Consider the following 24,503-nt stretch of genomic DNA (forward strand, 5'->3'; position numbering starts at 1 on the left):
TGCGTCGGGATATTTGACGTCGGCGGTCTGCGGGGGCGGGGCCCATGAAGGCTCTCCGCACTTCTCTTGCAGCTCGATGATCTTTTTCATGAGCCGTTCGTGTTCAGGTACTGCTTCGTTATAGTACATGGAGACGTAATATTCGAGGCCATGCCTGCTCTGAGCGCATTGATGTTCGCAAGACTGCTTGAGATTGTCCATCTCAGTTTGGCAGGCAGCGATCGCATTATCGAGCGGGAGCTGCCTCGCTCGGAGCTGAGCAATCTCCTTCTCCAAGGCCTGGATCTGGTTGTATTGCCGAATCTTGACCTCCGAGTCGTGGGGAGCGTTGATGCGAAATTGCTGGAGCTTTTCCTCTTCAAGGGTTGCAATTTTCTTAGCCTTGATGAAAAGCTCATTCTTCAGCAGAGCTATCTTGCGGAGAAGTCCTGGCTGCACTGCGTGGGAGGTTTCTTCCTTCATGATCCATTTGGTCTCCTCGTCGACGAGCTTGGAGAACTTTCGATCCTTCTCCGCCATCTCTTCCTTCAGCTTGGAAAGCTCTTGCTTCATCTCTGAAACTCTACGATTGGCTTCCTGCTCGGCAGCGACTCTAGCGTCGGACTGTTCAGCCAAGAAACGGACAGCCTCAGGAACACCATTTTTTAGAAGATCCGACATGTCCTTGACCAAGCTTCGGCTGGAGACCAGATCGTGCTCACGTTCTTCGAGCGCGTCTGATAATCTCTGTACTTCGCGCTGTGCTGCATGGAGCATGGCCAAGATAACGGATTGACCCTTCGCCATTTCGTCGAAATTAGACGTCCGATTCTGCTCGATATGCAGCATATCCTCGATATCCTTCATGGCATTGTGGCGAACCTTCTCGAGCTTCTCATTCCTCTTAGTTAACCGAGCATTCTCTCCCCGGAGCGCGTCTACGAAGACTTGGAAGGCGTCGTGGTGGGTAAAGCAAAGTCGAAATTTGTCAACTTCTTCCTTCAGGAGAGCACGCGCTTCTTCGACTTCAATGAGCTCAGCCGTGGTCTCTTCGCGCGTCTGGTTCAGTTCCCACTCGAGCCGCTTGATCTCAAGATCCTTTTGCGTCCGCTGCTCTTCCTCCTCCTTGCGGTTGATCTTGGTGGCTTCGACGAACTCCTTCGTCAACTTCTTCGTGGGTTCCATCTCCTTTTCGAGGGTCGCGAGCTCTTTCTTCTTCTGCTCCATTTCAGACTGAAGCTGAGTGACGCTGCTCTCGTTTTGGGCAGCAAGCTGCTGGAAATGGGTCTTCTCCTGGCGAGCCTCTAGGACCTTCTTGCGGAGTAAGAGGTTCTGCTTCTCCTTCTTCTCGACATCATCCTCCAGCTCGGCGACGTTCATGGTAGAACGGTAGGCTAGTCGGTTCAGCTTAGCGAGTTCTCGCTGTGCCGCCTTGAGCTCCCGCTGCAGGGTCACGGATGATGGGCGTTCCGATGCATCTTCGGCCTCTTGGTCATGATCCGCTTGCGCTTCGTCATCGCTGGCCTCGTCCTCGTCCTCATCAGAGCTGTTGTCGTCACGATCGGAGTCGTCGCCGTCACTAGCAAGATCCTCATCGTCAAGATAAAGGTCCTCGCCCTCAAGGTCAGCAACCTGTTCGTTTTCGAGTTCCTGGTCAAGAAGCTCTTCATCGTCGGGTGCAGTGACATCTTCGACGTCCTCACGGAGAGTATCCTCAGTGGCTGCAGTAACCTCTCCGTTCCGGGGGCTACTACTAGTCGTATCCGTATTCTGGAGAGAATCCGACCAGTAATTGCCATTATTCACAGACGATGCGAAGTTCATAATTGACTCATCGACGTCGGCCTGTGAGCGTGGTGAAGTATCTGGTGTGATGCCGAGAGACTCGTGGTATTCGGACATGAAGCTCGGGTCGAATTCGGAGATCTGAGTGAGCTTCATCGTGAAAATGGCTGCCAACTGGGGTGACATTCCTTGAAGGTCGAGGGGTGCACCTGGTGCGCTGAAGCTCGAGGAGGCGTCTTCTTCCAGATCTTCTTCATCCTCGTGCAAGAAGTGGTCCTCTTCTTCACGGCCGTGGCGCTCATCTTGGATATTGTTGAGGGCATCGTCGGCCTCATCTGAGAACTCCTGGTGGTCCTCCTCCACGCTGCCGTCGTTATCAGTTTGGATATCGTTGAGGACGTCATTGGCCGCGTACGAAATCCCTTGGCGGTCCTCATGGCCGGTTTCGAACTCCTCTTGGACGTCCTCGGACTCCTGGCTGATTTCAAGGGCTTCTCCCTCGTCTTCATCATGCTGTGGAAGCACAAGGTTCGAGAGGACCACAGGGATGCTCCAGGGTTGCCAAAGAATGAGTGCCAGTGATCCAGATCCCGCTTTCCAGATTTCCAATCGAAGATGATCGTACTCGTGGTGCTCCCAATGGACGAATAGGCCAATAGAGAACTTGAAGAGTTTGAGGAAGTTCTCGACCTTAACTGCCGGAGACGAGACCTTCGGGGTGCTGGTCTTGGGCGAAGATACGAAAGTCAACGCTGGAATGCCCATGTACTCTGGCTTACGCGCAGGCCCGCAGGGTACAGGAGAGATGGTATAAGGCACAACAACCGTGGAAAGAGCTAACGCAGCTTCTTGTTCGCGTTCGAAGATGGCGAACAGTCGAGCAGAGGCGGTGAATGTTTCTAATAAACTCTGGAAGTGGGAGACGGCAAAGTATATCTCGACATTCTTCGCCAAAGGGATTGATACCACCACTGCACGAGGAGGGCCAAATTGGGGTCGAAATACTGAAGTGGACTTGCACGCAACGAGAGCCAGGGAGGCAGCTGGCACATGGCGTATCGCTGTCCTGAAGGTACGTGGAGAGGGTGTTGTCGTCGTAGAGGTCGGATACGTTAGGTGAATGGGACGGTCGACGTTCCAGACGAGGTCGTCAAAGTTGAGCTCTAGGGAGGAGAGAGTATCGTCGGTGTGGTGAAAGGCATCTAGATACATTTAGCTATGTTCAATGGCCTTGCAAGTATAGGACAACTTACTATCTTCAAAGTAATGCCTGCAAGACTGCCAAATCATTGACCCGAACGACTCGCCTTCAACAAATGCAAGGTAGGGCTGCTCTCCATTGAGCATCCTAGGGCTCACAGTGCGCGCTGATCGTACACGCTGGCGCTGCGATGGAAGCTCCGTCGCCGTTGTCATAGCGAGCGTCCGAGGTGGTGCGATTGGAGGCCTACCTAGCTTCATGAACTCGTTTAGTAGAAAGCCTGATGGTACTACGAGCAGAAGAGCAGTCAAAGGATCCATGGCAACAGCTAGGACTGTGCCGTGGATAGAGTGGGTGTTGGTGTGACGAAGCAGTGTGAGGTGGTGGGTGTGGAGGAGGTGGTGGAAAACAGCGAGGTTGACAGCAAAGAACGGATATTATATAGGTAGTGCCAAGCAAAACCCGCGCAGCAGGTCTTTGAATGCGCAGGACATCGAGGGTAAGTGCGGGAAAACGTTCAAGTAGTGAATGTTTTCGGGGCGAGGCGCCGGAGCGGAGTGTTTGATGGTGAGAATCACCGAATTGTGGAAGCAATGGGGAGGACAGTACGTCATGAAACTGCAGAACTTCGCGGGACAGACCAGTATTGTAAGGATCATTAAAGGACTGCGAGAGTAAAAGGGGTATGTAGCACTATAGCAGAAAATGAAAGGGTAGAAAACGGCGTCTCTGTGCTGAACATTGACTGGAAAAGTGTTATGGAGATGATGCAAAACAATAGATTCCTCTATACGATATGCACATGATAGGTGCTCTGTACCTTTTCGTACTCACTGAGGAGCCTGTTGGGCCTGAGAGATGTTATACGAACGAGAAAGGGGATCGTAAGGTACACGCGCGAAGTGGACGTGTAGCAAAGTTTGTTTAAAAAAAAAGGCTTCCTACGAGCTACCACGATCTAGAAGACAGAGCTCATAAAGCTCCCTGACATTTCTGCTCTCTGTTGCACGAGTTCAGTGACCAGACGCTCCCAGGCGCAACTTCAAGGGTCGCAGAGCGATCGCAGATGGCCTTGCTTTCGTGATCGACAACGATGGGTATAAGTTATAAGCGTTTCAAATTACTCAACTCGATTGGCAGACGGTTTCGGATGTTTGCGTGTACAGAGCAATCTCAAGCTTAGATCAGCAAGCAAAGCCGCAAGCAGATCCGCCTGGAATAGACCATAAGATCGGTGGTCAGAAATGTGTCACCTAATATCACGTATAAGAAGAGCTAAGAGCTTTATTGGCGTATGGCAATTGAGCCGATTCAGTATATATACAATTGGGGCAAAGGTCTTCTTACACCTTTGTCGATCCGCAAACCCATCAGTAAGTTACAACTCTGATCTTCCGCATGAGTTGAGTCTAAGAACTATATCCCATCCTATTTCGCCTCCCGTAATCCATCTGCAAGAAATTACCACCGGGCTGGCCTATTCTCTTCGCACCACTAGAGCTCCTCGTCGGCGTGTTCCTCCAATTCTTGAACATGATCTTGCCAATACTCTACCAACAGCCCTCGCCTTACTTCTTCACTCAGCACAAACGGCCTATTCCGAGGAACCACTCGCTCAGGCCTCTCGAGCTGAAACGAGTCGACTTTGTCTGCAGGGTTGATATAGTCCGGGTGTGGAATGCCGGCCTGGTCAAGGTGAAACTCTTCGTTGCTGCGGTAGTCTTCAACGAAGTTTTCCATGCCCTCGGGAATATGTTTGTCAATCAATTCCTGAGGAATTGCCCCGTCCGTCCTTGCCGTCCTACGCACGTGCATTCGCTCAACTGCTTCGTCCATTTGCCGAAGAGCGGGGTCTCTCATCGCATCAGGCTCCAGAGGACCATCCATCCTGTCTTCTTCCGGCGGTGTATGGACTTCCATTGAGTTCAGGTTGAATTCTGGCTCATATGCCCGAATGTGCTCGGCTAAGGCGACTAGCTTATCACTCTCCCTTTTGAGCTCCTTTTCAAGCACGTTGACCTTCTTCTCGTAATCGACTTCCTGCATCTTCATCATCTTTGTCGTGTCATACATTTGTGTGTAAAGAGGCTCTTGCTGTTCGGTCAATTGATCGACTCTGTCCTGAAGACTATCAATTCGGGCCTGTGTCTCAAGCCCCATATCAACCATACCCGAGCTGTGGCGCCAAAAGTTCTGTCGAGCTCTCTCGAGCTCTACGTTTCGACCCTTGTAGTATAGGAAGCGCAATCGGAAGTTTTCGTACATGGGCTTCATGATGTCAATCATTTCATGAGCGGTGCGTTCTTTGAGCTCCCACTGCGAAACGATGTCGTCCAGCTGCGAATTGCGCGCGACCACCTCTTCGATCCACGCATCTTTAGCTTCGATCGCTGCCTCCAGTTCTCGAATCTTCTCATGAGCGACTTCAAGTTTTCGAGATTTCTCTTCAGCATCTTTCTCTTCACATAGATTCGAGTTGACAAGCTGTTCGACTAACTTGCACTGAACTAGGTAAGCGTCCTGAAGCTCTGTAATGACGACGAGTGGATCGTATGGAAGTCCGTCGGTGGCTTTCCAGGTGAACCCATTGAACCAGTTTGCGGCAGCGACGGCCGAATTGATAGTAGTGAGTAGGGAGTAGGCGTTGGAGCTGGGACTTCATAGCCACAACGGCGTCTTTCGTCTCGGTTCGGCGAAGGACGTTTTCAGACTCCCCAGCTTCGTGTCGGCTGATCATCTCTTCACGAGCTACGACCTCTTTTCGGAGCTTGTTGCTTTCTTCCCAAGCCTCGATGCGCTCGGAGGTCAATTGTCGGCATCGCTCTTGCATGAAATTGACCCGCGTGTCAGAGCTCTTGATGGCGAGTTCGGTAGCAATGACTGCGTTATGGTGAAGTTCTGTCTTCTTACGCTCGGCAACGAACTCCTTCTCGAGAGACTCTATTTGGGTTTTGAACCAGCCAAATCTTTCGTCGGCGGCGTTCCCCATATGTTGATTGTCAGGATCGCTGAGGGCGCTGATCTCCCGTTGAAGAATCCCCTTCATCTGCTTAGCTTCCCGATATCTCGCCTTCCATTTCTCCTTAGAAGCGCTCTGCTTCTTGTACGCCTCTTGCATCTAGTCCAACTCCTCTTTATAATGGCGGAGCTCACGAGTGTTGGCAGCGTAGCCCCGATGGAAGTCCATCTTTTTCTTTGGTCGCCGCGGATTTCTCTCGCACGTCCCTGAGCTGCTCCTTCAAGGCCTCCGTGGATTTATTCCACCTACGCATCAGGGATGCAACATCGGCAAACTTTTCTTGTTCGGTCTTTGTGATCTGTCTTTTTGCTGAAGAACGAATACGCTTCGTCCGATTCTTGCAACGCCTCGCAGCGCGCACCACGAGCGTCATATCTTGTACGAGGATGGGGGAGCCCTCCGTACCCGGAAGAACGCTATTGTTCGAGATGTTGTTGTCGGAGAACTCAGAGGAAGAAACCGTATCGTCTGGCTCAAAGCCCCAGGGCTCAGAATACATGTCGACGATATCGACCTCAGAGGGTACAGTTGTCTCCGATACAGTCGCGGTCGATATCTTGTCTTCACTGGTACCAGGCTCATCAACGGCCCAAGGCTTCGTATAGCTTTCCACCACATTGGGGTCGGTGGATACAACCTTTTCTTGTACAGTAGCTGTTGATACCTTCTCATCATAGGTATCGGCTAGAGTAAAGCGGATGGGGCCAAGAGAGCCAGTGTCGACAGAAGTTACGCTGCCGGTGAACGTCGCGACAGTTGGCGGAGTCGGCCACGAAGATGACCGCTTGATGGGGCACGGTGTTTCGGGAGAAGAAGAAGAAGAAGAAGGGGTTGTGGTTGAGCCGGTGGAGCTAGGCGTGGAGGTAGAAGTTTTCGTGACAATGCTGCCGTGATCGTCCTTTGCGATGGAAGAAGTGACGCGGTGTAGAAAAACCATCACAAGAATGGCGACGCGAAGCGATGGACGCGTAGCACTACCCAGAGCTGCACGAGACGAAGGTACAGCTACTTCGCTCAACAGAGGTCGCTCAACGTTGGCGATGACGGAAGTCGCTTTCGAGAAGGAAGAGGGTGTATTGTGAGGGAAAGCGGAGGGAATATTGACTTGACCTGGTAGTTAGTCAGTCTGTTTGGGCCCATAAATCGAGCGCATAGATGCATACCATCCTGCTGACTGTTATGACGGACGCTCTTAATCAAGGCATCGAAAGAGTCGAGCTGCGCTACAGAAAGCGAACCAGAGGTGGACTGCGCATTGCGCGATCGCTCAGCATGCGCAGATGGCGATGCTGATTTAGACGCAATAGGCTTCTTCCTCTTGAAGCGCTCCCGCAATTTGGTACGGAGCCCCATTCTGACGGCTCGTCGCGCCTGGTGTGAGGTGGCTAGCACAACGAAAGAAAGTGCCAAAGAGATGGACAGGTAGTAGTGGATTGCGAGTGGAGAGGTTGGCGTATAGAGGAGTGGATGAAGATCAGGCTCCAACTTGCGGCGTTGTTGGGTGAAGGCGGAGGTTGTCGAGGGATGTAAACAAGGTTGAGTTCAGGAAAGCGGCGCTGCGAATAAGGCTGGAAGTGCGCGCTCTAGCTTGAATCGTGATGTCACGTGGACTCGGCTGCCAGAGGTGAACGGCCTACGTCGGCTTGGAGCTGTCTCGCTGCGCGGGAGAGGCCTCAACTCCACAGACGAGTGGCCACTAGAGATGACAGTCTGAGCTGATCTAGACAGAGCAAGAGATTGAGTAGAAAGGGGGATAAGAATCTGAGGGTAGCTTGCACCGAATATGGCGAGATGGCGACGTGCATCGTCACGTGAATGCGGCCAGAGAAAATTTTACATCTGACTCCCTGCTTACCACGCACCATAGCATCATAAGATTGGCAATATTAAATAGACAATATACACAATGCCCACAGGGTGCTATACTAGAATCTTACGATACTCCGCAAAGCTTTACGGAAGGTATGATCTATATGTTGTATGTACATACAAACTGGATTCTTACTCTACCCTTCGTCTATCTTCTAGCGCCTACCATTCCTGGCTTAAAGCCCCCAGTGACGTCGCTGGGCAAAGATGGTATATCATGGAGGATCCTGAAGACATCGCTTCCATCTACAAAATCAACGATGGCTCCCTATCTTATGACAACTAAATCCTCGTCTTCTGAATCCTCGGCTTCCTGAATCTCTTCATCCGAATCCGTGTCTTCCTGAATTCTATCTTCGAGGGTTTCGTCTTCTTGTATTCTATCCTCCTGATTCTGATATTCGAAACCATAGTTCTCGTGCTCCGAGCAAACGCCATCTTCATCTTCACTGAAGTCTCCACACCCAGCAATATTGTCGTTGTCTTCCTTATATCTTTCCCTTTCAGAATCCACGTCATCTGATGAGCCGTCGTCATCTGAGGAGGTGTATTTAGAAGAAGACCTGTCGTTGTTTTCGTAGCTTTCGTGCTTTCCATACTCTCGAGGCTCCCACCTCTGATATTTAGCAGGATATCCATCGTATACGCGACTGTCGGAAAGCTCAGGGTCATCTTCTTCTCCTTGAGACTCCTCTCCGATACGGTCTTCTTCGTCACCCTTAAATTCAACCGGCTCTATAATGTTGGCATAATTGGCATCCGGGATGTCTTTCATATTTCGCACTTCGCCGAGGTCACTGCGGCCTCCTCCCCACGAGTCTTCGTTTCCTTTACTAGGGTCTCCATCTTTCTCCAGCTCTTCAGATTTCTCCTCCTCTTCTGAATCTCCCGATTCGATGCCGTCGTCGCCCGTGGAAGTCGCGTTATCTAGGCCGTCAACATACGGAGTATGGGGCTGATAATGAACAACGTTGGAGAAACGGACTCGAGGGCCTTCTTGTTTGAGAATCGAACGCGGATGGTCGTTTTGGTTGCGAGGCCCCCTGGAAGCTTTGGCGGTCCTAGAGCTCCTAACAGCACTCTCCGGCAGCTCATGTTCGTAACGGCCATCGATGCGACTGGGAAACTCCTCTCTGCGGTCGTGTCTATCAGATCTAGTTGGTTTGTATCTGGAGCGACTGCTGGAGGTAGGCATAAGTTCAAAGAATCAAAACTTTTGCTAAGAGAAAGATCTTTGCTAGGAACAAAACCCGCTCTCCTTGGGATGACACTCTTTGGCTCCTGCAACCAAGACTCTCTCGAGCAAAAAGCGTTAGTATTCGCCAAGCCTTGACGGGGCAGCATGTGATTGGTTCGCTGGTGCAAAGCCTCTGGCATCTCACGATACCGGACCACCACTCAGAGCGAGCAATACAAAATCTTCTTAACCTCATTAGTCCAGGTTGCGGCCGAGCTACCCGGCACACCCAATTGCTGCGTTCGGTCTCTTCCGAACTTTATTTACCCCGTAAAATCTTCGTAGCGAGCCACGAGCAGGTCCAGGATCTGTGTGGAATTCTCAGCGTCCGGCTGATACTCGGGCACGTGATGGCTAGACACGTGATGTATAGGTTTCTATACACGTGATGTGTAGATCTATACTAGGAGGCCTTCCTAGTATAGATCTAGTCAATATTTAGGGCCGCACGGGCCCTCCCTACGTGTATATAGCCTAGCTAGATTCCTACACAGAATCGACATCTTTTGTCCTCCATTTTGTTATCACGTGATCGGAATAATCACATCTGAGGTATACGCAATACGACACGACTCGAAAACAAGCAAAGCCCCCAAAAAACTCCCAGAACTCTAATAGAAGACATTACATGCTATGTTAAGCACATATGTCAAGAAGAATTCATAACGAAGCTTCCGCTGTAGACAGATACAACGTTGATGAGGTGGTGTCCAAGCCTCAAAGTGGCATTTTTGTTAGATGGAGGAGCATATGCCTAGTTAGGCATTCGAGCCTCCGCGAACATTTCCGGCCTAACCCTCGCGCCGATATAGCGCGTAGGAAAGCACGTGATCAGATTGGAAATGGAAAGGAAGAAGTAAGCGAAGGCGACTACAACGAGAACAGTTCATTGACCCTTAAATCCACTCACCATACATATAATTCTCACTCCTATTGATTCATTGGATTAGTTCCCTCGTCAATACAATGTGGGATGGTCTTAAGCTGCAAGAGCTCAGGCCCCCATCCGCACCTTTTCGTCCTGCCCCAGTTCGCCCGCGCCGCGTATCCTTGCGGGCTCAAGTTCCCCCGAAGCAGCAATTTTTAATCTATTTCAACACTACCATTGGCCCGTTATCATGCTCGCTAAACTAGACCTGCACGAATACGCGGATTGCTCAGGATTGCGGGATGGATGATAAAAAGCTAGGAGCACCCGCGTAAATTTAAATTCCATGTCCTGCTGTTCCAATTCGAAGGCTACTCTTGCTTAAGCCTCTTGGATCCTCTGCATTGATTTTCGACGCGGCAATTATGGGAGGCATTACTTTTGATCCAGCGAAGGATGTGCCCGATCTTGCCGGGAAGGTGATATTCATCACTGGAGGTATATACTTCCACATCCTTCCACAGTTCTCTAAACCTCCACTAACAACCCCAAGGCACCTCAGGCCTAGGCAAAGAATCCATCCTCCAAATCGCGCCCCACAACCCAACCCACATCTACTTCACCGGCCGCAACGCCTCCTCCGCAACCTCTACAATCGAGCGCGTCAAGACCCTCGCCCCAAACACCGGCATAACCTTCATCTCCATGGACCAGTCCTCGCTCGCATCCATCAAAGCCGCCGTCACCGCCAACTTCACCCACGAACGCCTCGACGTGCTCCTCTGCAACGCCGGCATCATGAACCGGCCGCCCGCGCAAACCACTGACGGCTACGAGCTGCAGCTCGGCACCAACCACATGGGCCACGCGCTGCTCATCAAGCTGCTGCTCCCAACGCTGCTCAAGACCGCCGAGCTCCCCGGCGGCGACACCCGCATCATCATCCTCACCTCCCAAGGCATGAAGATGGGCAGCATCGACTTCAAGACCCTCAAAACACCGCAAAACCGCTGGGTACCCGGCGCCCAGATGCTACGCTATGGACAGTCGAAGCTCGCAAACCTACTGTATGCGAAGCAGCTCTCGATCCTGTATCCGCAGCTCACGTGCTTGTCGATCCACCCAGGCGTGGTGAAGACCGAGTTGGTGGCTGAGCAGAGCTTCTTGCACAAGGTCATTATTTATGGGAGTCAGGTAGGAAAGTTGTTGGAGCCGGAGCAGGGCGCGTACAATCAGGTGTGGGCTTCTGTGGGCGATGTCAAGGGCGTGGCGAATGGGGAGTATTATGAGCCGGTTGGGAGGGGCGGGTTGGATGGGGGGAGGGCTGCGAATGTGAAGTTAGCGAAGGAGTTGTGGGATTGGACGCAGAAGGAGTTGGAGGCTTGGTAGGGTGTGCGTCGTTTGGTGGCTGCTTGAGTGGTCGATATACCTTTGTTTGTAGGGCGTCGTTACTATCTTTTGCTTTTTATTTTTATAAAAGCTTTGTTGTCATAAACATCGGTGACCTGCGTATACTTTACGATCGCTCTGTGGGGAAGCCGATGCGCTCAGAGACCCGAAGGAATATGCTGATAAGCGTTCTGGGTACTGGTAGGTGACTTCGTCTGAGGCGGGCTGGCGAGTTTTCAGATCGCCCAAACCGTTTTGCGTGCACCTCATTCAGCATGATGAAGGTACATCGAAGGATTTCAAACGGTCGCGTCCTAATGTACACAGGCTTAAGCCCTGTTACTGTAAACGCCCTGATTCGCTCCAGCAAGCAAATAACTGGTCCGAGACCTTGCCCTAGATGATTCCTATCGGATGGCAAAGGCTCTCGTTCCAAGCCTCGCCTTTCATGATGCCGTGGATGTAGGCATCTCCGATGAGTTCCCAGTCGGAGCCACGTTCGCGGAGAATGAAAGGCAGCTTCCCGCCCTTGAGGATTGCCACCCGGTCGCCAATCTCAGTAATGCCGGGAACCATTCCAACATAACCATCAGCTGTTCTCGCTGCGCTTATACAACCCATCGCGCCAACAGCCATTCGAAAGTCCATCTCGGGATTTTTGATACCGAGAGAGTGAAACACATGCCCAATAATTGCAACCAACATGTAGATCCAAATGTGCTGATGCAAGCCCATGTTCCGGATGACCTTTAGCAGAGCTTGTCTTCGTAAAAAGAGATGGAACATATGCCGAGTCTTTTCCTTCCCTTCGGGATAAAGGCAAGCCACACACGTCTGCCACATAACCTTCAGCATATCTTCTCCAGTAGTGTATTTGCGACGCGATCCTGCTTCGAACACGTCCTCCCAGTCGTAGATCTGGCGTTGGTTGTCTTGAAGGATAGAAGCTTGGCGGCGAAGAGTCTGGTTACCTGTGAGATCATTGACCGTCTACGGCATTGATATGGCGGTTATTTCATCAATAATGTACCCAGACAGCTCCAATCGCTTAGCCGCTTCGTCTATTTTGATAGTGCAACTTGAATCGCCTGTTGCCGTGTAGGGCCGTGCAACATAGTCCTCCGATCCTTCGTTTTCAAATCCTATAAGGCTGACAGAGAAACCCTCAGGTGGAGTTTCACTCCAATCGGGGACCCAAGATGGTAGTTTCAGTGAGCCAGGTCGGGAACGAAGTCGAGGGATTGTCGAAAAATCCAGATTTGATACCCGCTTTAGCGTCTGGATTGCGACTTGGACGTATACCTTCTCGGTGGTATTCGCGTCCCCGTAATCTGGAACGATGCCATGCTCGATCAGGCTCTGCTGACAAGCGAGTCCATAAAACGCGAACACTCCATCCCGGGGATCACTGGACCTTGATTGCCTATGTCGAGCAAGGATGCTGTAATGATGTTTGTTGATGCCATTCCTGTACTCTTGCTGCGAAAGAATGAGCACCATGGGTAATCCGACGTTGGAGCTACCGTGGTATTCCACTACCCATTTCTGCCACTGCAAGACGTATATCAAAGCGGCAAAAAGAACCGCAAACTTGATGGCCTTGTCGCCACAAACAAATCATGCGTCTTCAGACACGACAGCTTCCTGGACAATCCACGATCTGGCAAACCACGGCCGATCGAAGGGGGCAAAGAACGGCTTCCAGCCTTTATTCCACAGTGTCGAGAATTCGAGTCGGCGAAGAGGCCACATCCGTGGCGTTTTTGTAGCTTTCATGTCCCATAAATACGCATTGCAGAGCCGTTCTGCAAAGTCGAGTCCGCCGGTGCTCTCATCGCCTTCTGGCCCCAACCAGATCAATGTCCGCGTGGCTCGTTGATAGATGTCACGCATCTTCCGTACCTGGGCGCTTCTTTCCTCCGGGTCAGCTTGGTTGATGCAAATGGAATCGATCCAAAGCATGCTCGTCGTATTCCTCTTTCTCCGCGTGGGTAGTAGAAAAGCCTTCAAATTGAACTGAATGGTTATGGTTCCATCGCCGCACCTAACCTCAGTCGTATCGTTCTTGTCGCCCCAGCAGTAGGAAACGGCTTCAATGGAGGACAGCTGCTATGGTGAAGAGGAGCATGGAGGATGTCTACTTCCACGTCGCCGTTTTTGTGCCCAGGAGCGAGAGTCACTAGGCGGATCCAGGTGTCCGATCTTGTACACGTGATCTTATATGGCGCTATACCCTATAGAGCGAGGCTGTGCTACCCCTACCCTGCTGAAAATATACTTTTACCCTGCGCCAGGAAGTCTGGTCCTTCGCTCCCCGCACCAGGGCAAGCAATCCCCGCTAAGTACGTAGCTGATAAACCAGCACCAAGACGCTTCTTGTCCAGTCTTTTCGATCTTTACTCTCTCCTCTCCCCCCCGTAAATTATTTCCATCATATCTTTCTCAGACAGCATATCGCTATGGCCGAATCAGTTGGGGTTGAATACATCGGGTGGGAAGATGACTTTCGCTACGCCGAAGAGAAATCTCGTATCACTGAGCATATTGAGAAGATCGCAAAAGATAATGGATTCGCCTACGCCTGTGTGCAGTAAGTGTTCTCGAAAGCCTCCTCTGGCATCCGCATCCAGTTGCTAATGAAGACTTAGAGACATGATCATGAAATATCGATACAGATCTCAAGGGCCATGGATCGATGTGCACTTCAAACGTGGGAGATGGGTCACAGACGGCCTTGATAAATATGTATTTACAAGATTGTGGTTTAATGAGGATGGCGACCTTGAAAAAGAACCCGAGTTCTTCGAGGTGGAAAAAAGGAGCATCTAAGCTCCATGAGGACTCCAATGTTCTCTTCTCCTGGCTAGGTAGTACCAAGTAAAGTAGGGAGGCGGACTAAATCTCACAATGAAGCGGATGGGAATGAATCTCCCACATCGTATTCTACCTTGTCCGTTCTTCCAATAAAATTCGAGTACCCTCTGGAAAAAGTGTCTGGAGTGGTTTTAGAATCGGGGATTGGGATCGGCGGCCGACCCCCAAATTAGACCCCTGTGCAAGCCTTTCCTCGTCTGTACCTAGTGGAAACTGCGCTGAAATACTCCCATCCTCCGCCTGATTCCCAACCTCAAGCCGGACCTCCTTGCTTTCGCCGTTCGACAAACCGTGAAAACCCATTCGCGTAATCTCCAATCTTCAAGTCCTCAGCTTCGATTGTTTTCATACAGCCCTTATGTCTCCACGTACCTACGCGCCGTCCCCTTCCACATTCGCGGAAGACCCAGATCGATACCGTGAAAACGGCCTTCACCCCCTCACTATTGGGGAGACTCTCAAACATGGTAGATATCGAATTGTCCATAAACTAGGCTCCGGAAGCTTCGCTACTGTCTGGCTTGGCAGGGACACGTTAGAGAACAAGTATGTCTCTCTGAAGATCTTGTCTGCCGATACGCCTCTTGAGTGTAAAGAGTTACGCATCTTACAAGATATTACGGAGTCTACAGTGGCCCACAAAGGGCGAGAGTTTGTTGTTCAGCTTCTTGACCATTTCATCATTCAAGGCCCGAACGGCAAGCACTGGTGCCTTGTAACCGCAGTAGCCGGAGAGCGTTTGGCAAGAAAGCCCGGCCTACCTTACAATTCCTTGGAATGGCCTCGCATCATTGGGCTTCAGATTGCAGAAGCCTTGGGATATCTTCACACTTTAGGCATTGCGCATGGAGGTGAGTATTCATTGCACTCGGGTATATGAGGAAACTTCTAAGTTCGAAACAGATTGCTACACGTCCAACATTCTCTCCCAGCTTCTCCCTTTTGATAAATGGTCCGAAGAAGAGCTCTATGCTTGCATGGGGCAACCCATTAGACACCAAGTACATCGATTGGATGGGCGACCGAAGGGGGACAACGCTCCGGATTACACGGTCGACCCCGGCGATGTAGTAGCACTGGAAGCCCGTCTGCCTACAGATCGGATCGTTCTAATCGACTTTGGAGCGGCGTTCTATCATCACGAACGAATCACCGAGATTTTCACGCCAGCTCCCTTCGCATCACCCGAAATCTTGTTCAGTGGCGAACTCACATCCTCTGTCGATAAATGGGCATTTGGGTGTCTGCTGTACGAGCTCTGTGCCGACCGCAGTCTTATAAAGCTGTTATTTGGATGGAACAACGATGCGCTTAAAGACCAGGTATCTATGCTTGGGAAGCCATCTGAGGCTCTCTGGCAAAATTGGAAGGGCAAAGAGAAGTATTTCCATCCTGATGGAACTCCAAAAGAGGCCGAAGGCAGGCGATTGAAGGTCGAGCCGCTCTCCCTGGAGCAACGTGTACGAAACCTAGAGAAGCCCCTGAGCGAGCGAAGTCATGGAACAGACATTGCGACACCGCTCCCACCGGATCTCCAGAACTTATATGACCTTCTCAAGGGGATCATAATCTACGACGCAGGCGCTCGCCTCTCTTTTGAAGCAATACAAGCCCACCCGTTCTTCTCGGGCGTAGATATTCCAAAAGTTTAACTAGTTCTATGGCTGAGAACCATAGTCAACGGATCACTCTAATATCAATGTAATCAGAACTTGAGGTCCGGTATGCTTGCCAAGAGTTGGTGCTTCACTTGGGCATTGATTTGACCCTGAAAATCCACACCAGAGCCTCAATCTTTCACTTGCATTTTATCCCAAATATAACTGGTAGATGTTGACCAAGCCTGCATATGCACTGGCCTCTTGTTTTGCCTAAGATCCCCAGCCCCCTCTCTGGCGGGGCCTTGAAGACTGGGTTGACATGTCCTACCGAATGTTTCCCCGCTAATAGTCGGCCAAGAACGGGCGCAGCCGTGTTGATCGACGATTGCCGTGCTCGCCGTCACGAGGCTCTTACACAACACATCCAATTGCACCGTCAATCTTTTAGTAATGCCTTTCTTGAAAAACAAAGAATGAACGAATGTTCGATGAATCAAGTACTATCGTGGACAGCAGAATCAAGTATCATGATCATGAATTATCATAAACACCCCTTGAAATTCTTTCAAAAACCGCAAGCATAAAGTACCCTTGGTCCAGCATAGAAAGAGATTCTCAGACGATACGGCAAATCCTCAAAGTTTCCATGCCGGGCCTTTCTTGCACGTGTACAACCTGCACGTGAACTTGGCAAACTCCTCGCTTAGTGAAGGAACTGTACCATCACTCTCGGGTACCATCAACATCAACACCATCATCCCTAACCAGCATGTTTTAGCCTCATACCCACAGTAGCTCATCGTTCTGCCTTCGTAATTGTACTCACTGAGCGGGCCTCAAAGGCTTAGCCTTCTCCTTCGAGAAGTCGACGTCGGCTCGTGGATCAAGCGCAATGGTGCCGTGTTGGCTCATGCCATACTTCGCGGGGTTCATGCCGGCGTCGATGTCGTCTTTCATAGTGATGGTCTTGCCTTTGGGGGTTGAGCCCATCAAGGCTGGATACCATTCTTTCCAAGGCTGGATGAGGTCTGGTTTGGCGGTCTCGACAGTCATGTTATTGTTTTCTGCTTCTAGGATGACTTTTGGTTTGTAGTAACGGGGAACGAGGGTCGAGGTGGAAGAGCTTTGGGGATGCGGTGGAGAGGTGGAGAGGGGGTGGGATACGGCGCAGTTAAATAAAACTCTATGGAAAGCCAGACCAATAGATTGGTCGGGCTGTAACTACTCAGCACGGCCGAATACGAAGACCCCTGTTCAGATTGCGTGCGAGATAAGCAGCTCCGTGGGGTTGTGCTGAACTTGCATGTAGTTGGCCCCGGCCTTGCATTACCTATATTGAAGCTCTAGCCTCTAGATAAAACATAAGCTTGTCTTCTGCATCCACCCTCCAGACACATCCACCCCATAACACACTTCCTTACCATTTCTTACAAACCGTATCGCCAGTCGGCTCGCTTCAACATGGAAACCTCAATCTCCTATCTAGCTCAACATCCCATCTTCGACATTGAGAAACCTTTCGATACCGACGTGCCCGTTGACCACATCCCCGGCGCGCGCGCCTCGAACCATCAGAACGATGAGAGAGCCGTGACGGTGTATCCCATCATCGACCCCGACGAATGGGACCTCGAGAAACACGGTTTCTGCTTTATCAAAGCAAGGACGGGGTTGAAGGCTCAGGATGCATTGACGAGGAAAAGGGAGGTGCAAAAGGGCTATTGGTATGAGATTGAGGCGTTGTTGCATGAGAAGTTCCCACAGTATTCGAGGATTGAGTGTTATGACTGTACGGTAGGTCATTATTATTTCATCGTTGCTATTCCGGACAGATTCCCTTGTCGCTCTTACATTTCGCGTTACGACCGATGTAATAGATTTCGATGTAGGTTAGGAAGAGGGACCCCGACTTTCCTGCCAATATTAGGATCTATACCAAGGTTGAGCAGCCGGCGCGAAGACCACATAGTGACTGTTCCCCGAGGGGTGCGCACATGAATCTTGAGCGTGCATTCCCGGGACAGGAAAGCTTTTGGGAAGGCAAGGATTTCGATGTTTTGAAGTATGTCCTTCGCCGCTCCCCATCCATAGCTACTTGGAAGAACCTAACATCTTCTCATCAGCGTTTGGCGACCCCTGCGAGGCCCAAACAATGACTGGCCCTTGGCGATGTGTGACTGGACGACCATCGACGCTTCAACCGACGTACGCGTCAACGATGCTATCAGACGCGATCGGGTGGATGAGAACGCTATCCTTCATTTCAACGAGAAGCACAAGTGGTATTACATGAAGGATCAGTCGGTGGAGGATTTGATCGTCTTTCGCAATGCTGATTCTTTGGGGAAGCGTGCTCGTAAGTTTCCTTTCTGTCTCTGTAGAAATCGAGGATCGAATGCGTGCTAATGTGTCTTTGAAGAGGGGTTCCACTGTTCGGTCTTGAATCCGGAGGCGAGTGGTCAACTGAGGGAGAGTGTTGAGGTCAGATGTGTTGCGTTTCGTTGAGGGCGTGGTGCACACTAAAGCGTGCTTGTCACCAAGAATAGTAGGTATAAGTCAATACTGTACATTCGGAACGTACTACGCTATCAACAAAACGTTACGAATAAGGCTACTGACAACTTAATACAAGCCCAAACCCTCAAGTAATCAATCCAATTGCACAAGACATCTAACCATCCTATATATCGGAGTGTTTACTCAAAAGAATGTAACTTGTAGGGGCTACGACCTATCTCGGCTTAGACAGTAGAGAGAACGTCTGTCCTCCTGTCCCCGAATACCGAGGCAAAAGTATCACAATTGAGAAAGCTTCGTGTTGATGGGAGAGCAGAGGGTCCTGCACCCCGATTTGGGACTATCAAGTCGTCAATTTCTCGTCCCATCGGAGATTCGATAGCCCCCACGCTGCTTCTCACCATTCAAGAGCTCCGCCACCGCATGGTTCTGCCGAGTCGGGCGGGGTAACAATATACAGCCCTCTAGGCGCATCTCATAGTTAGCGTCGCAATTAGTTACGGTGTTGAAATAGCTTTTGATCCCTACGAAAGGCTACTTTGAACCAATGAACTCGATATTATGGAGTTGCCGTCCCGTATCTCCAAGGGAAGCCACCTGCACACTAATCACAGGATGCGTCTAGGGGCTGGGCTGTAACTGGGTCGGGCGCAATAAATGCACTCATCCCTAGCCGCAATAGGAGGGCGGGTATTGTGTTCTATTGGCTAAGTCTTTTAGGAGAGGGGTGCAAAGGTGCCTAATGGAATGCCTTGAGGCATTCGTTGGCGTTTTGAGAAGGCAATCAGGCTTTCCCGGACTCTGGAGGTGAATGAGTAACACTCTGGCATTATCTCTCTACTTCTGCAGCCTCGGGACCTTGGCTGCTAGCTCATGCATCGGCCGTAGACTGGCACTAATATTGGATTGGATTCAGCTAACCCTTTTGAGAAGCAACTTCGCCCGCATTCATGCTCTAAGAAGCAACTTGAAGAACTCTTGGCATCACTTGAATTCTCTGTAGCCTAGTAGCCTCTTCTCCACGAAATCATTTCGGTGCAGCATAGTACGCCTGCACGACGGCTGCAACAAGCTGGAAAATACTCAAAACGATAGAAATCCCACCCACCCACAACACAGCCCAAAACGTGTACCATTGCAACGGGTTCCTCCGATCCCACCACAGATCTCTAACTCGACTCGGCTGCTGCCTCAGGTTATACTGCTGCAACGCCAGGAGACGGGGTCCGAAATACGGGAAGTCGTCTCGAGAGGAATAGGTGTCGGACTCGATGGGAATGTTGTCGAGGTCGAGGTTGGAGGCTGGTAATAGTTCGGCTGGGATCCTAGGCTTCGTGAAGCGGCGGAGGAAGCGGGATTGTGTGGTTGAGGTGCTGCAGATGGTGGGGAGGAATGGGTCGATGTCATCGGAAGACTTTTTGAGCTGTTCGACGAGATCTAACGACAGGGCTCGGGAGCGTGAGGACTGGCCGAAGAGTAGACGGTATGAGAGTAGTACCTCGCGGTGGAGGGATGAGTTGTCCTGGTCAAAGCTGTCTGTATAATAATTTGAGGGGAAAAGTTCAGATGAAACCCTTGCAGCAGATTAGTAGAGTGACCAAGCTTGGGCTTTGGGGATTATGAACTGGGCTCACTGCTGAAGAACTTTGATTTCCTGTGTCCGTAGAATGCTACTAACGCAGAACGTTGGCAAGCAGAACACGGAAAGTGTTCGGGATTGTCGATCGAAAGCAAGATGAGATGTCAGGTCCTCGACCCACTTCACCCGCACCCGACTTATTGTATACAGCGAGAAGAAGTTGACACACGATTCGTGAAGCGTATCTGTATCTGTGGCTCCAGCTGCTGTTCCAACATGCCCAAAATCCCTAAATGTACCCCTCAAACTACGGAAGAGCTTTGTGATGGGCCGTCTGACAGTTTGGCTAAGGGAGATCTTGGAAGGATCATCTGCCCTGCTGACTCCTTTCGCGCGGAAAGACAAGTGTCGATTGTTTCCCGTCGACTTATTGGTCTGATACAGCTCCAGGTCCGGATCTAGCGTCATGGATGTCCAGCAAAGTACTGCAAAGATTGCAATAAGAGTGCAGTCCTTCTCGGAATCACTGAATTCGGCTGATCTGGGTTTGATCAAATGCTGGTAGATGTTCTCCATACTTACACTTTCATCCGCTTGTAGAGTCTGAAACCCTCGGAGCACTGCGAGGCACCAGTGCCAGCCTTCAAGAGCTTCCGTTGGCTTCTCTTGCTTCAAGATTTTCCAGATGACGTTGAAGTCCTCGCGTAGTAAGACTTCAAACTTTTTCTCCAACCGACTGCAGACAACATGTATTCCTGGCCAATGTTGTGCGTGTGTATTCCCGAGCCCAAAGAGCAGTGCCATCGCTTGGAGACGGATATCCAAAGGCATACTCTCAGTGACTAGAAACTGTTATTAGTTTTGTTTTGATCACTTCTGAGCAACTGACACTTCGACGACTTACCTGCTTTACGTTTCAGGGAAGGCAGGCTAAAAGATCGCTACGGGAACTGTATTTAGTGTATGGCAAAGACGCAAATCACATCACAGATATAGAAAAGCTCACATGTGTGGTATCTGTGGAACGTTGCCATACTGTCGACCAAGACCTCGGTTTCGACACGTCGCCTTCTGCAGGGAGGCCTACATCCTCCTGAGCTTCGAGATTGTTCAGATCTGAATGAAAAGACATGCCGGTAAGGGACCAGATATATATGGGTCGTGATTACGAATGCAACAAATACAGTTGATGACCTCTGCACCAGACTCTTGAATGCAAATCAGAGATATCCAATTCAACCTTGGGTGAGCAATAGCTAAGGACAGGACGCAGAACTCGCACTAATTAAACTGAGCTGGGATTACAGTGGCTATGTTCAAGGGCTAGCTATCCAGATGCGTTTCTCGTGTTTGTGGTTGAGCGGCAAAGCTTCCCAAGTTCCCTGTGGCTGCCGAAAAGCCAATTGCCACCTTGCAATTGGCGAGTAGCTGTTGGATGAGAGCTTCTCCGGGCGCAAAGGACCCTTGGACGGCGACCGGCTCGTACACGCTGAAACAGCCCTGGAGTAAGCGCTGCCAAGTCGTCACTCCTTACCGTATCAAGACAGGATGTGCGGCACGGGATCGATGCAAGGCTACCTCCGACAATACACAGTAGATTGCCTCGGGAACCTTCGGTACTTGCTGCCACAGACCATCTCGAGGCTCCGCACTTGTGATTGGCACCCAGCCGCCGTCATTGCTTGCGACGATCTTGATCATCAGTATCGAACAGTAACTTTCATAAAGCTAAGAACTTGCCGCCTTAGCGCAGGTTGGCCCTCTGATTGTAGCCTCTGGCCGAGAAGAGACACCTGTCTGGGTGTGCCTAGATTGCGGTGTCAAAAAGACGCAACGCCACGCTGGCCGGTTCCCACGGCTGCAGGCGCCCAGCTGTGACATGCACACGCTGGGCTTGGCATGGCGGCCGCCCGGGCGCGTCCCGACCCGAGCTCTAGTTCCCGTCGTTACCAACGAAAGCAATCAGGCTAGCAGAGACTATGCATTTTATGGCTAGACTGGCGCCTGGGCACCAACATGGGCCGCGCGCATAGCCCCTCTTCCACACCGATCATATCAGCCTCATTCTCTAACAGCTTACGCCTCCACCCTGGAAGCGTTGAGGTGAACGCTTCAGCGTTCTCCTCGAACCTTCTTACTCTCCTTTCGCAAACGTTTCCGAATTCCAGGCCCTCAAACGCCATGTCTTCCACCGAGAGCTCCCACACGCCGCCTCCCGGCGCTACGATCCATCAGCTTGTCATCAAGCCGATTTTCGATGCTCTCGAGCTGCGTGAGAAGTTCTATGCGCATTATCTTGCACGAGCAGCGTGGCATGGAAGCAGAATTATCATGCGGCAGGTGTCACCAGAAAGCCCAGACATTTTCGACTTCATCATGGACCTCCATCATGCTTGCGGCGGAAAATGGGACACCTTGGTAACACAATGCAAGATCACCTCTGAAGAGCTCGCATCCTTTCTGGAGTATGCTGCTATGTTTCTCTGCAATTTGGGTAACTTCTATGTATGTTCGGCGAGCTGTTATTGGTACCAGCGCTGATTTTGAATAGGGCGAAGGCGATCAAAAGTTTATTCCCGACTTAACTGTCGAAGCTCTGCAAAAGATTGCAGATATCTCCCCAAAAACGAAGGTTGGCCTGGAGAAGATCAGAGGTCCATTGCTGGCAGTCCCACCATTCAGCCTTGGATATCCCAGCAAGAACGCGCAGTCGAGCTATTATCCTAGTACTGAACTCATTTCGGAAGAGGAGATTGCCAAGGTGTCGGAGGCCATGAGCAAATACTCCATTGGGCCGGAGAATACTCGAATTCGGAAACTGGTCAAGGATGGCAAGCCCGTCTACCAGCTGTTGCAAGCTTCTGCGGAGACTGGTGTTCCCACGAACAATCTACACAAACTCGCAAATGACATATTTCTAGTTAGAGGCGATCACTCCGAAGAGTTATCAGAAGTCTGCGCGGCTCTGACAAAGGCAAAGGAGTATGCAGGCAACAGCAAGCAGGCCCAGTTCTTGGCCCATTACATCGAATGCTTTCTCACTGGTAGCTTAGAAGCTTTCCAGGAGTCGCAAAAAGCATGGGTGACGGATGTGTCTACAAGAGTAGAGAATTTGATTGGGTTCATCGAGCCTTACCGTGACCCGGCTGGGATTAGATCGGAGTGGGAGGCTATGATAGGAATCGCCGATCCGAATGAGACTTCGAAATTGAAGCACTTTGTCGAAAGCTCAACTCTTTTCATTCGACAACTCCCATGGGCAGTCCAGGATGTGAATGACGGGAAAGGACCATTCGAGAAGAGTCTGTTTGAAGCTCCCGACTTCACCAGCGTCCACGGTTAGCTGCTCCTCGGTCCCCAAAGCAAGTATGGAGACAAGCTAAATCTCCTAGCGCTCGCCGTATGCGGCAGCGTCGTCTTCGAAGCCGCCAATCTTCCAAACGTAAGTTTTGAGAAGGTATCCCGGATGGAAAGAGACTGATGATTGACCGAGTACGAATACATCCGAGAAACCTGCGGCTTCAAGAACATCGTTCTCGCGAATCGTCTTAGCGTCAACAATAACCCCAATCTACCATGCCACTGGGTCGATCCATCAGAGCTAAAGCATTTCAAGAGCAGCACGCACATTGTCAGATTCATCACTACGGCAATTCACGAGCTGCTTGGTCACGGAACTGGTAAACTCCTTAGTGAAAACAACTCGGGAAATTACAACTTCGACAAGCAGAACCCGCCGATCAGTCCCCTAAACAAGAAAGCTGTAACGTCGTACTATTTGCCCGGCCAGACGTGGACCAGCGTCTTTGGGAAGCTGGCGGGAACGGTGGAGGAATGTCGTGCCATTCTGGTTTCAGAGTACCTCATGGATAACAAGGAGTTGTTGGGTATTTTCGGATACACTGACACCAGTGAAATCACAGCTGACGACCGTGAGTTGTAACACGATTGATGTACGCAACTTACTGACCCCTTTGATTTCAGTTCTCTATACCACCTATCTCAATATTGGTGTCGACGGTCTTCAAGCACTCGAACATTACAACTTCAAAGATAAGGTTTGGGGCCAAGTCCACCACCAGGTATGCATACCTACCTATGCCCTTACACTTGTTCATATTATGAATTCTTAGAAAACCTAATTCCTGCCTAGGCCCACTTCTCTATTCTCAAATACCTCCTCGAAGCCGGTGCCGGCGTCATCCACATCGACCACGACCCCTCCAAATCCACCCTCACCGTCCACATCGACCGTAACAAGATCCTCTCTCACGGCAAACCCGCTCTGGGCCGCTACCTCAGCCGGCTGCATATCTGGCGCTGCACCGCCAATGTTTCTTCCTGCAAGCAGCTCTACGAGCCTCTGTGTGCGGTCGATGACATCTACGAGCAGTGGCGACAGATTGTGTGTTCGAAGCCGAATCCAAGGTGGAAGTTCGTGCAACCGAATACTTTTGATACTGGGGAAACCGTGGAAGTGAAGGTTTATGAGGAGAGCAATGAGGGGATTATTCAGTCGTGGGCTGAGAGAGAGGTTTGATGATTGCGTCGCTTGGGGAGGGACCGTACATTCTCCCTGAGATCA

The 24,503-nt window shown here is 50.8% G+C and overlaps 11 protein-coding genes across 11 annotated transcripts; 5 read left to right on the forward strand and 6 right to left on the reverse strand.

The window, feature by feature from the left end:
- Nucleotides 1-4,459: 4,459 nt before the first annotated feature.
- BDZ99DRAFT_518663 (uncharacterized protein) lies at nt 4,460-6,083 on the reverse strand (the record flags this gene model as incomplete). The annotated part of the gene is made up of 2 exons (XM_033725322.1): nt 4,460-5,615; nt 5,677-6,083. The coding sequence occupies 2 exons, from the start codon at nt 6,081-6,083 to the stop codon at nt 4,460-4,462; spliced, it is 1,563 nt and encodes a 520-aa protein (XP_033578347.1).
- A 31-nt stretch (nt 6,084-6,114) lies between these two features.
- Nucleotides 6,115-7,337, reverse strand: BDZ99DRAFT_518664 (uncharacterized protein; the record flags this gene model as incomplete). Its single annotated transcript, XM_033725323.1, has 2 exons — nt 6,115-7,094; nt 7,148-7,337. 2 exons carry the CDS (start codon nt 7,335-7,337, stop codon nt 6,115-6,117), a joined length of 1,170 nt encoding a protein of 389 aa, XP_033578348.1.
- Nucleotides 7,338-7,950: 613 nt separating this feature from the next.
- On the reverse strand, nt 7,951-9,072 carry BDZ99DRAFT_461465 (uncharacterized protein; the record flags this gene model as incomplete). Its single annotated transcript, XM_033719625.1, has 1 exon — nt 7,951-9,072. A coding segment is annotated over exon 1 (502 nt), but the record flags the coding sequence as incomplete, so codon positions are not given.
- A 1,133-nt stretch (nt 9,073-10,205) lies between these two features.
- BDZ99DRAFT_274546 (NAD(P)-binding protein) lies at nt 10,206-11,378 on the forward strand. Its single transcript, XM_033713933.1, has 2 exons — nt 10,206-10,456; nt 10,512-11,378. Exons 1-2 carry the CDS (start codon nt 10,384-10,386, stop codon nt 11,345-11,347), a joined length of 909 nt encoding a protein of 302 aa, XP_033578350.1. The 5' UTR covers nt 10,206-10,383; the 3' UTR covers nt 11,348-11,378.
- A 333-nt stretch (nt 11,379-11,711) lies between these two features.
- On the reverse strand, nt 11,712-12,847 carry BDZ99DRAFT_497166 (uncharacterized protein; the record flags this gene model as incomplete). Its single annotated transcript, XM_033723493.1, has 2 exons — nt 11,712-12,337; nt 12,650-12,847. 2 exons carry the CDS (start codon nt 12,845-12,847, stop codon nt 11,744-11,746), a joined length of 792 nt encoding a protein of 263 aa, XP_033578351.1. The 3' UTR covers nt 11,712-11,743.
- BDZ99DRAFT_559338 (heterokaryon incompatibility) lies at nt 12,808-13,438 on the reverse strand (the record flags this gene model as incomplete). Its single annotated transcript, XM_033727253.1, has 1 exon — nt 12,808-13,438. A coding segment is annotated over one exon (474 nt), but the record flags the coding sequence as incomplete, so codon positions are not given.
- Nucleotides 13,439-13,672: 234 nt separating this feature from the next.
- BDZ99DRAFT_569452 (uncharacterized protein) lies at nt 13,673-14,328 on the forward strand. The gene is made up of 2 exons (XM_033727882.1): nt 13,673-13,937; nt 13,996-14,328. The coding sequence occupies exons 1-2, from the start codon at nt 13,807-13,809 to the stop codon at nt 14,174-14,176; spliced, it is 312 nt and encodes a 103-aa protein (XP_033578353.1). The 5' UTR covers nt 13,673-13,806; the 3' UTR covers nt 14,177-14,328.
- A 182-nt stretch (nt 14,329-14,510) lies between these two features.
- Nucleotides 14,511-16,049, forward strand: BDZ99DRAFT_497167 (kinase domain-containing protein). Its single transcript, XM_033723494.1, has 2 exons — nt 14,511-15,072; nt 15,125-16,049. Exons 1-2 carry the CDS (start codon nt 14,580-14,582, stop codon nt 15,871-15,873), a joined length of 1,242 nt encoding a protein of 413 aa, XP_033578354.1. The 5' UTR covers nt 14,511-14,579; the 3' UTR covers nt 15,874-16,049.
- A 1,234-nt stretch (nt 16,050-17,283) lies between these two features.
- BDZ99DRAFT_559351 (putative CmcJ-like methyltransferase) lies at nt 17,284-18,478 on the forward strand (the record flags this gene model as incomplete). Its single annotated transcript, XM_033727254.1, has 4 exons — nt 17,284-17,616; nt 17,712-17,884; nt 17,946-18,178; nt 18,242-18,478. 4 exons carry the CDS (start codon nt 17,284-17,286, stop codon nt 18,325-18,327), a joined length of 825 nt encoding a protein of 274 aa, XP_033578355.1. The 3' UTR covers nt 18,328-18,478.
- Nucleotides 18,479-19,172: 694 nt separating this feature from the next.
- Nucleotides 19,173-21,050, reverse strand: BDZ99DRAFT_569455 (uncharacterized protein; the record flags this gene model as incomplete). The annotated part of the gene is made up of 4 exons (XM_033727883.1): nt 19,173-19,913; nt 19,974-20,760; nt 20,823-20,859; nt 20,925-21,050. The coding sequence occupies 4 exons, from the start codon at nt 21,048-21,050 to the stop codon at nt 19,367-19,369; spliced, it is 1,497 nt and encodes a 498-aa protein (XP_033578356.1). The 3' UTR covers nt 19,173-19,366.
- Nucleotides 21,051-22,249: 1,199 nt separating this feature from the next.
- On the forward strand, nt 22,250-24,458 carry BDZ99DRAFT_487198 (peptidase M49, dipeptidyl-peptidase III; the record flags this gene model as incomplete). The annotated part of the gene is made up of 6 exons (XM_033722818.1): nt 22,250-22,423; nt 22,470-23,256; nt 23,311-23,360; nt 23,412-23,850; nt 23,903-24,000; nt 24,072-24,458. The coding sequence occupies 6 exons, from the start codon at nt 22,250-22,252 to the stop codon at nt 24,456-24,458; spliced, it is 1,935 nt and encodes a 644-aa protein (XP_033578357.1).
- Between the last annotated feature and the right edge of the window lie 45 nt (nt 24,459-24,503).

The sequence above is a fragment of the Mytilinidion resinicola genome, assembly GCF_010093595.1.
Source record: "Mytilinidion resinicola strain CBS 304.34 unplaced genomic scaffold BDZ99scaffold_7, whole genome shotgun sequence".
NCBI classification, from domain to species: Eukaryota; Fungi; Ascomycota; class Dothideomycetes; order Mytilinidiales; family Mytilinidiaceae; genus Mytilinidion; species Mytilinidion resinicola.